Source organism: Lepisma saccharinum, chromosome 13 (genome assembly GCF_977018435.1).
Source record: "Lepisma saccharinum chromosome 13, izLepSacc3.1, whole genome shotgun sequence".
NCBI classification, from domain to species: Eukaryota; Metazoa; Arthropoda; class Insecta; order Zygentoma; family Lepismatidae; genus Lepisma; species Lepisma saccharinum.
The window spans coordinates 44,242,559-44,255,582 of record NC_139241.1 but is presented as its reverse complement, the minus strand read 5'-3'; the positions used below and the strand labels follow the sequence as shown (position 1 = coordinate 44,255,582).

The window sequence follows — 13,024 nt, the reverse complement described above, 5'->3', positions numbered from 1 at the left end:
ATTGATTAATATTTAAATAATATTCTACAAACACAAATAGAAAAGCTTCAAATCAAAAGTATCAAATTGATACATTGCGCCACTTATGACACATTTAAATATTGCGCCCGACGGAGGGTTAATCATCATTTATCCATCGTCGCCATTAGCCAAAAGTTGCAGAGGAGTGGCAAAAAATAAGAAATATAAAATGTGATCATTTAGTAGTATGAAAATGTTTAAAAAAAAAATGTTCGTTAATAAATAGTACAATATAATCATAATCAATGCACACTTTGAAAAAAGTATCTTATTTGAAATAGTATATTTTATGTAAAGATAAGTTATCAGAGTGCCTTTCTGAGTAATTCTGATATAATAGCTAATTGAAGAATTACCAAGTCACTTTTTCACTTTTGATGAATCTATTTTTAAAATACTCAACACATTATAAAAAAATATTTCCCTCCTTAAATTCTGCATATTTATTTTGACATACAACATTAAGATGCATACTAAGAAAAGCAATTTTACAGGAGAAAAAACAGGAATAGCTTATCCTATTGTTTTTATTGCGTATCTATTTGCGCTTAGTGCTGGCCTCTCTTGGTCGTGCCCTGCATGAAGAAAAAAAAAAAAGACTTCCGCAGCCATTTTGTTCAACCGCGTTGAATGGTGGGTGAAGCAGTGAGTTCATGGGTAATTTCCCAAGATTCTATAGTTCATCACAGTTCAGCTGGGCACAGATCGACTTGTTGGAATCCTAAAATTGCACAAAATTACTTTTACGTATTTGTGTTCTTATAATTTGTAATATGACGTCCAAGTTAATTGAAAATTTTGGCCCTGCTGTACAACTGACAGTAGTGTACTTGCTCTGCTCAATATGGCGAAATATATTTCGGCAACTGCGGGCTTTTACTAAATTTTGCTCTATTGATGTTCCCAGCTGATGCTGTGTCAGTTTTTTCGTTTTATACTTACGTTTTTCGCATTGTGACATGCAGAATGGATTTCATTGCAAGTGATCTAATCGTATGATGTACTGGATGTTTCGTATTTAGATTTGTTGCATCTATTTTTATATGGTAAAGTAAAATATAATTAGTTATAGGTTTAAAACTTTCAATGGTTGTCGGCTGCTTTTTGCATGTTTAAATAAACACAAATAGGTATGTGCTATATTAGGCAACTAAGATATACTAACGAATGTTGGTTCGGGGTTTTATGTTCATGTGCTGTTATGTATAACTATAAAAGATTGTATGTACAAGGCCCGTTTCGAGTTTGTCTTATGTGGAAGATGTCATTATTTACAATAATAATGGTAGTTCATATTAATTGTACAATATGCATTCAAAATGCTGCTGACGGGAAATTATCGTTAATTCCCACCGTGCTACCTTGTGTAAATATATTTATGCAACCCCTTTCCCCCTTTCCATTTGAATGTACAGCATCTGATGTGCAACATACCGTGCATTGGATCCGAAACTTCAGGTTCATAATATGTGTATTTGTTAACATTCTTCTGTTGATTTACAACTGGTGTATGAAATGGGGTAACACTTTACTATCCTTCGGACACCTCTAATTTTCTTGTTTCGTCAATTTTTGACTTTTGTACTTACGCAAATCATTTTCTGTAGCGTTGTTGATGTTCGGGAATGCAGTTTTGAAACATTTAATGCGAATGCATGTGGTTTTGTACGAAAATCTATTTCTGACGCGCTATTGCTGCTGCCGCCATTTGCTTTCTGCACGAGAGCACAATACGCACCCGTATTGTCCGTATATGCTAAATTGAACGAAAGGAGTGCTAATGGAACCTAACCTAACCTAGTAGGCATACCTCGTCCCCGTGATGGTTCGTGGGGTTGTCGTGAATTTTTGGGCTAACGTCAATGGTTTTTTAGGCTGCCCATGGAAGGTTTGTGGGAAATAAGGAACAACAGTAAGTACTCGTTATTGTAACAAATAGACATTATTTTCATTAGAAATTAATTATTTCACCTAAAGAAATGTTCCGCAATGCAGAATAATACGTTAGCAATGTAAAAAATTGCGAAATAAATCATTGATAGGTGTCTCCGGTATAATAAAGTAGTACCTGAAATGGTGGTAAATATGCGATATCGCCCGAACAGATTTCTTCATATTTACACGAGAAACTACTTACTGAAATCAGTTTCTGTAGCATTGTTGAAGTTCTTCGAGGTATTTTCTTTCGCGGAAACTGAAAACTTCACCATAGAATCCTGCAGAACAAGAAATAATCACTTTCTATGTAAGGAACTTGCATTTTCTGTAAAGCGACAACATTATGCCATTGTTTCCATTATGTACCTGCAGATGGCGCGAGCGTCGAAAGTCACGTGGTCTTGCCAGTGTTTTCAAAGGTGCCTTTTTTTTACGAGAACTTTTTCTTTTTTTTTAACTATACTTACCTAACCTTGCCTTGCCAGAAATGGTCCGTGGGGCTATCGTAAATGGTTTTTGAGGCTATCCGTCAATGGTTTTTGAGGCTATCGTGAATGGTTCGTGGGGCTATCCGTCAATGGTTCATGGGGCTATCCGTCAATGGTTCATGCGGCTATCGTGAATGTTTTTTGGGGCTATCGTGAATGGTTTTTTTGGGCTATCCGTCAATGGTTTGTGATGACATAATGAACACGAAAGTAGGTATTTTTTGGTGAAGGTTGAAACACTGCATACTCACTCCAAATCAACAAAACGCAAGCACGACGTGCGATGATCCATGACGAGTGCATGCCATATTGTCTGTTACCCAAGCGGAACAAGGAAGACAAATGATGACTCGTAATATGAAAAGTTGGAAAAAGTTTATGGAAAAAGGCATCACTTCACCTTAAAGAATCTTCCGCAATGCAGAATAGGTAAGTATCAATGCTAAAATTAACTAAATAAACGAGTGAAAAGTGTTCGGGCGATATCGCATAATTACCGACGTCTACATTCACATGCTAAACCTGTACATCACATCTTCCAGCTATGAATCATGTATGGTCTGAGGTTATTTATTTATCCAGTGAAACTAGTCTAATAAAAATGCATTATAATGTTAAATCATGGCAATAGCATTTGTCTAACGTAACCGAACCTAACCTTGCCGTGCATGGTTTGTGGGGCCAAGCGTGCATGGTTTGTGGGGATTTTTTGGTTTCTGGGGCCATCCGTGCATGGTTCGTAGGGCTATTCATGAATTGGGGCTATCCGTTAATGGTTCTTGGGGATTTTTCGGTTGACAAGGTTGGAAACACTGCATACCCAATGGTGGTGTATCACGCTAGTCAAGCTGTCTCGCCATATTGTGTCTTATGCGAACGAAAAAAGGAAATGAAATAATTGCTCGTAATGTGAAAAAATCAAATTATTTTTGTGAAAAATGCAAAATACCACCTTGAAGAATCTTTCGCAATGCAGAATAGGTAAGTACGAATGTTAAAAGTGACTAAATGAACGAGTCAGAGGTGTTGGGACCATGTCGAAGTTTTACCGGGTTACTACACATCCCGGATTTTCACTGTTGCTATACGTCCCAGATTTTCAGAGACAGTTCCCGAATGGTATGATTTGTCCTGGTATACCAAGCAGTTTCTTCGGGATGCACAAATGCCCCAGAATCAGGTGGGAGAATGAAGAAATGATTAAGACTATATTTTCAGACAATTGTTTCTATGTAAATGCATGTACAGTGAATCACTCTCTATCGATAACATGAGTTATCGAGTTACAGGAAAGTGATGTAGAGACCTCCGATTTCTTTCCAAACACAATTATTAATAATGTTACTTTCATTTCCATTTGCTTGCGGTGCTGAATTGCAATTAAGATTGTCAGAGCGAATTTACAATACGGGAAGTATCTTCAATTGCTTTCAAATTCGGCATACTCAATAATTTTGGCCTCATAATCACGAATTTGCAGTTAAAATTTGGCGATCACGTCTAGAAATTGCAAAATAAGCCGAAATAAGTGGGTCCATGAACGGAGTAAACACTCTTGATTTACGAAGAAAACAACTATTTTTCAAAACTATGTTTATGATGGCCCTTATTTCACAGTCGGGACGTGCTAGCAACCGGCGTGGAACCACCCACTCTGGTAGCGACTCGCTATTGCCTGATTGACCTCCTTCAAAATTTTCGCGAGCCCATAGAAACACGTGTGGGATTAAACATCTGGTTAAACAGTCAACAACGGGACACTTCCATTGTTCTCATTCCGACTCTGGTCATATTTGAAGGATCAACGTTAATATGCGGAGAGCTTTTGGCTGAGTGAAGTGAGTTTTTCTTAATATTCAGTCCGATTTCTGTATTGAATACTTTTGTGCGTGAGCGGGCGTGTGTTTGTAACAGTTGTTTAGAGAAATTGTACTGCAATGTCGGAAAGAAGAAAGAGAGTAATTGGTACACAGGATCCCACTTCCAACTGTAGGTCCATCCCAGATTAGCTGTAGTGTGCATAAAGTGGACTTTAGAACACCAACTCAATCAATCAATTCACACACAATTGATTTGTTCTTGATAAATTCTTCTCCGTAATACAGTAACTCACTTCTCTGAAATTCTGTTTCAGAGGTAAATTTTTGTAGGTTTTGCAAAATATAATTTAAAAACGTGTTTACGAAACCAAGTTGTACGTAATTTGTTTATACGTAATTTCCAAGAAATACATACGTTCTGAAGTTTCAACAATGTTGCAGAAGAATAAATTCCATGTCGTTACGTATCAAAGGGTGAGTTTCATATACAAAAACAATATGCTGGCATAGCTGCGGTTGGTATCGAGTTGCGAAAAAGACTAATGTCGCGGTGTGACAAAGGCAAAGAGAGGCGGCATGAAATCAAAGGAGAATGATTTGCCACAGTTGTTCATAACTCAAGACTCATTTTCTTTTGTAGGTAATTGTGATATAATACAACACAAGTAAAAAGATGCCGGTAGCTCATGTTTGCAATGTACCATAATAAAAACACAACAAAGGTTCTTTCATTGAAGATTTTCGGTTGCTGTGTTGAGCAGGAAGAGAAAAAGTTTCATGCTTGCCAGAAAGTAAAATTCACACGTGAAGTTAACGTTAACCTACAAGAAACTTCAGAATGAAACTTCTAGATTCATTAATTTATCACTTAACGACTGAAATAACATATATTAGCATACTGATACGTACGTGCTTAATTTCGCATGGCGTTTTATTTTTTCCCGAGCTTGCCAACAGCTGATTAACCTGTCTGCCTGTTTGTGCGAAAGTGCAATGCAGAAAACCCCCAGCCACATGGCAGCCAATGAGGAGACAGAAATTGGTGACGTTCTGCGTTCTGATTGCATACCGCTTGTTACCGCATCGCGACTTTAACTATGCTTGCCTAACCTAACCTAACCGTGAATGGTTCGTGGGGGCAACCATTTTTTCCACCTTATGCAAGATGCCATTTTCTCAGACAGCGTAACAAATACCGAACTTCACTTGTTCACATCATCAAACATGGTTACCATATTAGTGTATCGACAATCATAGCGGTAATATCTGCACATGATTTTGCAATTTCTAGACGTGACCGCAAGTTTTTAACTTCAGATTTGTGATCACGAGGCCAAAGTTAGTGAGTATGCCGAATTTGAAAGCAATCGGAAATACTTCCGGCATTGTAAATGTTTACCAGATTCTCTTCCAGTGTGTAGTAAGCTGCTTACTGTAAACTGTCAGTATATGGTTCAATGTATAGTTTTCTATTAAAGTTTAGCCATCGTGAGATTGCAGCTTAGTTGGTAACGGTTTCGATTGTTTTCTGATTTTTTTTCAAATTCTCCTAGCAGGAACACTAATTATTGTAGAATTTTGGCAATCATTGTCACACGAAATTTGAACCTTCCTTAAAGTAATTATCACTGTTTGGATTTTAAAAAAATATATATTTATTTTGAAAACAACAACTTAAAAATTACCTTACACAAGCATGCATGCTTCCCATGGACAATGTATTTGCTTTTGACAAAATGACTGTAAGTATCATAGACTAGTGGGAATTAATGTAGAAGTAAATTGGATCGTTAGTAGAATGCATTCAGGTACTTTATTTTAATGCTAATAGAACCAAACCTGGCCTGCCTAACCTAACTACAAAAGCATATATTGAACAAAATCTTATGTATTTGCTAAAACTACACAGTATGTGTTTAAACAGAAGTAAATCGAAATCGAACCATGTTAAAATTGCATTCGTGGCATGATGAAATCTCTATAAAACAAAAGGAACTCGGGTCGCTTAGTTCATTATAGGGTACTACTTTACTATACCAGAGACACCTATCACTGATTTATTTCGCAATTTTTTACATTGCTAACGTACTATTCTGCATTGCGGAACATTTCTTTAGGTGAAATAATGAATTTCTAACGAAAATAATGTCTATTTCATACATTAACGAGTACTTACTGTTGTTCCTTATTTCCCACAAACCATCCATTGGTAGCCCCAAAAACCATTGATGTCAGCCCAAAAATTCACGATAGCCCCACGAACCATCACGGGGACGAGGTATGCCTACTAGGTTAGGTTAGGCCTGTTAGGTTAGGTTCCATTAGCACTCCTTTCATTCAATTTAGCATATACGGACAACATCGGCTGTTAGCAGCAGCAATAGCGTGTTTTGTGCTCTCCTGCAGAAAGCAAATGGCGGCAGCAGCAATAGTGCGTCAGAAATAGATTTTCGTAGAAAACCACATGCATTTGCATTAAAATGGATCAAAACTACATTCCCGAACATCAACAACGGTACAGAAAATGATTTGCATAAGTACTTTCTCCTGTAAATTTGAAGAAATCCGTCTCCGGTATAGTAAAGTGTTACCCATTATAGAAACTAAGAAATTGCATGTTTAATGATAGAGTTCTAAGTTATTTTTTGTTTTTATTAAGAAGTGTAAATATTATGATAATGGGACTGTACATAATTATGGTGTACTTTGTCAGGTCCAGCCCCCCTCCCCACTCCACAACAAGCCTTCCATCACCAGCATCCCAGTTTGAGTTATGAAAATATAGTAACCTTAGTATGGGGTTATGGTTCTGAATGTTAAATAATTTTTGCAAGTTTTATTGAACAATTAGAAAGTCTTAAAGGAATGGTGGACATGATTGAGAAAGTAATTATTGCAGTATAGAGTTTCACACGGTATTGCTTATAAGCGATAAAAAGAAAGCTGTAGCAAGCATCCCTGCTTCCCATTGAGCAGCCATTGTTTATTTACTTTCGTCTTGGACACAGGCTACTGCTGTATTTACATTGTGCTTTACATCATTCGAAACTCTAAAGTGGTGTTGTTATTGAAACTGTGCACAATAGCATTTAGACATATTATTTTAATGCTAAAACCCCTAAACCTGACCAACCCAACTACCAAAGCATTTATAGAGATTACAGAGGTTGATTCATGTATATTGAACCGAATTCAATGTGCGATTGTACCGCACATGTAAAACGCATCGCCGTGAGATTGCCACGAGGCAAGCAACAGTATCTCGGTAGTCACGCAGTAGAACAGTGTGGTCGAGCATAGTCTGATGCCACCGAAACTGAACAGATTCTGGAAGGGGTACGTTATTGCCCTTTCTGACAGGAAGTTCACGACATCGTGCATCGTAGAAATGTGTAAAGTGCGTAATTTTCGTATAGCTCGTGCCACTGTGATTCGTATTATACGGAAATATGCGGGGCACCCACCACACAGGCGCGATCAGCGAAACCGGCCTCCCGTGAAGAGGACCCCGCTGCTATTGCATGTTGTTCGGCGTATGGTGACCTCCGAAAATCCCCCCCACACATCGTGCGATGGCCAGCAAATGCCGCACATCGCAGGCGACAATCAACCACACCATTCACAGGGATTTACGCCTCAAGGTCGTTTGCAAGTGTGCATGCCCTGAAACCGTGTCATGTGGCTGAGCGAAAAAGGAACTGCAGGAGGCTGTATGAACGTCATCTAGTGCGTGATCGGTGGAAGTTTGTTGTGACCCTTGATGAGGCGTGGATTTACCTCACAGACTGGTAAAGTTCGTGCCATTACATACAGACCTGTTGATGCCAAGGGCCGAAGCACGTTCTTCCGCCAGTGCGCAGAGAGCTTTGCAAAAGGGTTCATGATTATGGCTGGTTTCTCGTACAGGGGCAAACTGCGTCTCCGAAAGTTGAGCGAAACGTCAAAATCAATGCTGTGTACTATCAGACTCATGTCCTGACTGAAATGTACCAGCATGAAATCCCAGCATTGTACGGACAAGACGTGAACTAGGTTGAACTGCACCAAGACAAGGCATCCAGCCACACAGCGAAAACATCGCTGGAATTCTATCGCCGTATGAAACAGGAAACTGGAATTTCTGCAATTCCTTTCTCTGAAATCCCTGTCAAGAGTCCAGATGCCAGCCCAATGGACTATTGTGCTTTCGTACTCAAGTGGTGCCTGTCCCATCGTCGAGTCCGCACCAGCTACGGCCTGTGGAAAGCCTGTAACGAGGAGTGGGATGCAATACCCCCCATGGTCCAGCTGCAACGCAGTCTCCTGCAATGGAAACTCCAATGCCAGGCAATAGTAAGTAGTGGTGGCCTACAGATCGAACACAACCGGTGGTGGAAACACGGCATTTCCAAGGTAAGTGGCACATTCGAATTCGGCTGAATACAAATGAATCAACCTCTGTATTCGTGGCCGACCTAACCTATCAACAAAAATATTTCTCATTTTATTGTAACTGGTCTGAAGCAGAAGACCCCTTTGCACCTCACACACATGACCTATATGCTATCAGTAGTTCATAATAAGATGATAGTACACAAGTTACTACTTACAATCAAATAGGAGTATATAGAAGAGAAAATTCTTTCTGAAATCATGCAATAAGAAATCTGAGAAGTATGTGTGTACAGACAAAATTTATAAACAGAACCATGTTAGAAATGTGTTTGCACAATGATTAGTTCAGAATTGAACAATTGGAACTTAGGCTCTGTATAGTGTAAGTTAGGTCAGTTTTGTATGGTTGTCATAGAATTTCATCATCATTTTGGCCCACGTATAATGTCATGGATACCATCAATTTTCGTACTTGCTTTTGGCTTGGGCAGGAGGTTTGTGATGTTTATTCATCAATTTCATCATATCACTCATCCCCATCTTCGCAAATTAGCCAAAAGTGCCACAAGAAGCGAAGTAAAATAAATCAAAATCATGCTTGATTTTGCTATATTGAAATACCACTGCCCTGTAATATTTTCAGAACTCTTCATCCTTTGTACTGCACCAAGAAAGTGAAATATTTTGCATGGTTTGTGGAGATTTCATTGTTTATGAATGTTTTTAGTTGTTTTTAGCTTGTGGCAATGTGTTATTTTGAGTAGAGTACGTCTGTTACCTTAGCATGTCATCTTACCATGAAGCAGAACAGCCCGAAGGCTTCACACAAGTGAATATAGTACCCAACACAACATTCCACAACAGCAGCTATAATTTTATGTTATTAGGTTTGGAGCTTATAGCATATACCGACGTGTTCTTTTTGAGATGGCAGGACTTTACTTACACATTTCGTATATTCAAATATCTCCATTATCTGTAATTTCTGTATGCTGGAGCCAATTTTATATTATGCACAAAATAAAAAACGATTGAAAAAAGAAAACAATCAACATCATTCTTGAGGGGGTACAGTGGGTGAATGCCCCCTCTTTAATATTATCAAGTCTTCCAAAATTCTTTCAACAGATGATCATGTGTTATCTGGTTCCACAAATGTTAGAAATGTATGTTACCTGTGTACATTGAATTGCATTTGTGGCAACTAAGTTGTCATTGTTGGTGTAGTGCCTCAATACTAAAGATTGTTGTCTTTCATAGATATCAATGGCTGGTCTAACAGATGCGGAGGATCCAACAGCGGACCAACATTCATCAGATGGTGAGTATTTATGTATACTAGATAAGGTTTGAAATGTCCCTGCACTCATACTTTAAAAAAAGAAGCTACTAAGGCATTCATCTGGATGAGTTGGCAACCCTGTCAGTAGGGATTGATATGACTTTGAAGAAATAGTTTATGTTTAGAGTAGTGCTGCTGTTACAGTCCTCGGTGTGAGATGAAGTTTGTCAACAATGTCTTAAGCACATCACCCACTTAGACGTGGGAAAACGAGGAGAAATGCGGCAACATAACTTATGTTGCTGCGTTGATCCGTGTCTCAGTGGGCGTAAAGCTTTATGCGCATGCAGCGAATCACTATGTTGGAAGCATATTTTGAGTATGTCATATGAAAGATGTATGGAGAAATGGAGAAGTCTATTTCCCGATGATCCAGCACCAAATTTAGTTTCAATATCCTTATTGTGTATTTCAACATGCGAAAAGTGGTTTGCCATCTTGTAAGTGTGTTACATACATCAGAAATTGCAGTATTACTCACATTTAGGTTTGAAATTATTTTTTGTGTATTTCGAGATATAGTTAACAAATGTATGTATTCATTTCGTTGACAAGATTAATAAATTATGAGGAAAAAAAATTCAAACTTTGAGTGTGGGGACTTTTCGAACGCTTTGTATAACATGCACTCTTGCTTGGTTTCTTTATTGTAGATTTTATGTTGCCCATCGAAAGTATTTTGTAGAATTCAGTCCATGTTTTAAGTGTAACTAAAGCTACATGTTTTGAGACATGAACATATGTTTATTGTTGACTTTTGGACACTTAGGATTGAGATTTTTACTAGTTTCTCAGCAATTGTTACATACCAAGTAATGTGATGGAAGGGTTAATGAGAATATAATTTTTAATGCCCGGATAGTTATGTACTAAAACATTCAAAAAGTAAGAAATAAGTACCACCAAGATCATCATATTATCAACATTTCTGTCCTATTTTTTTTTTTAATAAACTTCTCAAGTGAGGCAAAGCAACAGGATTCAATATTTTACATTTGCACATCGTGCTAGAACACCAGAGGTTCCGGGTTCGAATCCTAGCCTGGACATGGATGTTTGTGAGTGTCCATTCATCAATTTCATCATATCACTCATCCCATCCCAGTAAAAGTAAGGAAAAAATAATGTTTAAACTTGCACAAAACTGTGGCGTGTATTCAGTTTTGGAACGGCTTGAGATGACCGGACCCCTCTCCGATTTTCTTCATATTTGGCATACTCACTAATTGAGGCCTCCTAATCACGAATCTGAAGTTAAAATTTGTCGGAAACATCTAGAAATTGCAAAATAAGCAAAAATAAGGCATTAGTTTTCGGAATGGAAACTGTAGATTTTCGCGAAATTTTTTGTGTCACAACCAAATATATATATATTCCTGATACTACCACGACACCAAATTTTAACTATGTTTGCCTAACCTAACCAAACTAACCTAACCACATGCCAATGGTTCATGGGGCTAGCGTCAATGGTTCGCAATTATTTGCAATTTCTAGATCCTGATAATACCACGACACCAAATTTTAACTACGTTTGCCTAATCTAACCGAAACTAACCTAACCACGTGCCAATGGTTCGTGAGGCTAGCGTCAATGATTCACAATTTCTAGACGTTTCCGACAAATTTTAACTTCAGATTTGTGATTAGGCCTCAATTAGTGAGTATGTCAAATATGAAGAAAATCGGAGAGGGGTCCGGTCATCTCAAGTCATACCTTCAGTTTCCACATAGCAGTTTCCCTGTTAATAGCTAAAAGTTTCGTTACCGTGGGTTTTTCTCTGAAACTGAAGACATAATTTTCTTCACTGCATCCAACTGATCCTTCCACATTTTCTGGAGAAGCAATTGCTGGGTGAGGGCTTTTAAGTCTGTCTGTTCTGAGAACATACATTCCATTGTCTTTGCAAGCATATTGAATAGAAAATATGTAAATATATGTACTCTAAAAAGCAAATTTCTAGGATGAATTTGGCATGAAACACCAACCATTCACTGAATTGATGTAAAAATACAAAAGATGAAAATAATACTTCTGAGTAATAATAATAATTATTATATAAGGGTGAAATTGTGATTCGTTTAATTTGTAAGTTTCATCTTTATAATTTGAATGGTTTCAGAGATATCACAATATTAAAAAATCATCAATTCTTTGGCTCCAATAAACAGATGGACAGGTCAATCAAAATGATGCATGCTTTGCTAAACTAAGATTTTCTATGTTTTCCAGGTTTAGTAAATTTTAGATTATCGTAACTGTTAGTTCCTGAGATACCAGCAAGTTGCTTTTTTCTCTCTCATGAGTCATGATCGTTGCTATTTCATGAGCCTGTTAATCCACCGACTCTCTCTCTTAGTTTTGTAAGAGCATATTTTTTCAGATTTACTGTATAAAGTGGGACTCGTGCGTTACAGTATCCTTAAAGCTGCAGATGAAAGCAAGAAATTTGTTATACCTGGGAAAATTGTATACAGGGTGTCTATAAAGTGAATCCCACTTTCAACAATTTATTATGCAAATACCATGATACACTAGGTGATGTTTTATTGCACAAGACGTGCATGTTTTACAATCCTGACATTACATTATTGTGCTGCAATGTTAGCCCCATGTGTGACGTGACAAACATTTGTTTTCTGCCAGACTCTGCACAACATTTCAGGTGTGACTACTGTCACTGTAGCCTCTTCAGCTCACACTCTCAGTTCTTGCAGGTCACATGAAATAGGCAAAATGAGCAATTTGTCATTGATGTGACCCCACAAGAAAAATTGCATGGCGATGGATCAAATTGAAGGATGCCCCAGCAACAGAAGATGGCATATTGTGTGGAACTGCCTCTTGTGGCCAATAGGAGTGACTACACCAAAAAAATCGCAAAGCATGGTGTACCATATGATGCATGATACATCTGGTTATATTGCCCATGAAATGAATTGTAATTAACCCAAAGTTTGGTTCGCTTTATAGATGCTCTGTGTTGTTAACTCTCATGGGTATAAGATGGTTGATTATGTAGCACTGTAGTCTAGCAGAT

At 37.9% G+C, this 13,024-nt stretch overlaps 1 protein-coding gene across 4 annotated transcripts in view; it reads left to right on the top strand.

Annotated features, from left to right (window-relative positions):
* The first annotated feature begins 631 nt into the window (after positions 1-631).
* The window catches only part of LOC145996935 (uncharacterized), a 48,869-nt gene continuing 36,476 nt past the window's right edge, over positions 632-13,024 (top strand). Inside the window, exons 1-2 of one of the 4 annotated variants that reach the window (XM_083133516.1) lie at positions 632-654; positions 9,902-9,962. In XM_083133516.1, coding sequence (XP_082989642.1) covers positions 652-654; positions 9,902-9,962 — 64 coding nt within the window. In that variant the 5' untranslated portion in view covers positions 632-651. The other 3 variants (XM_083133514.1, XM_083133515.1, XM_083133518.1) reach the window with 3 other exon arrangements.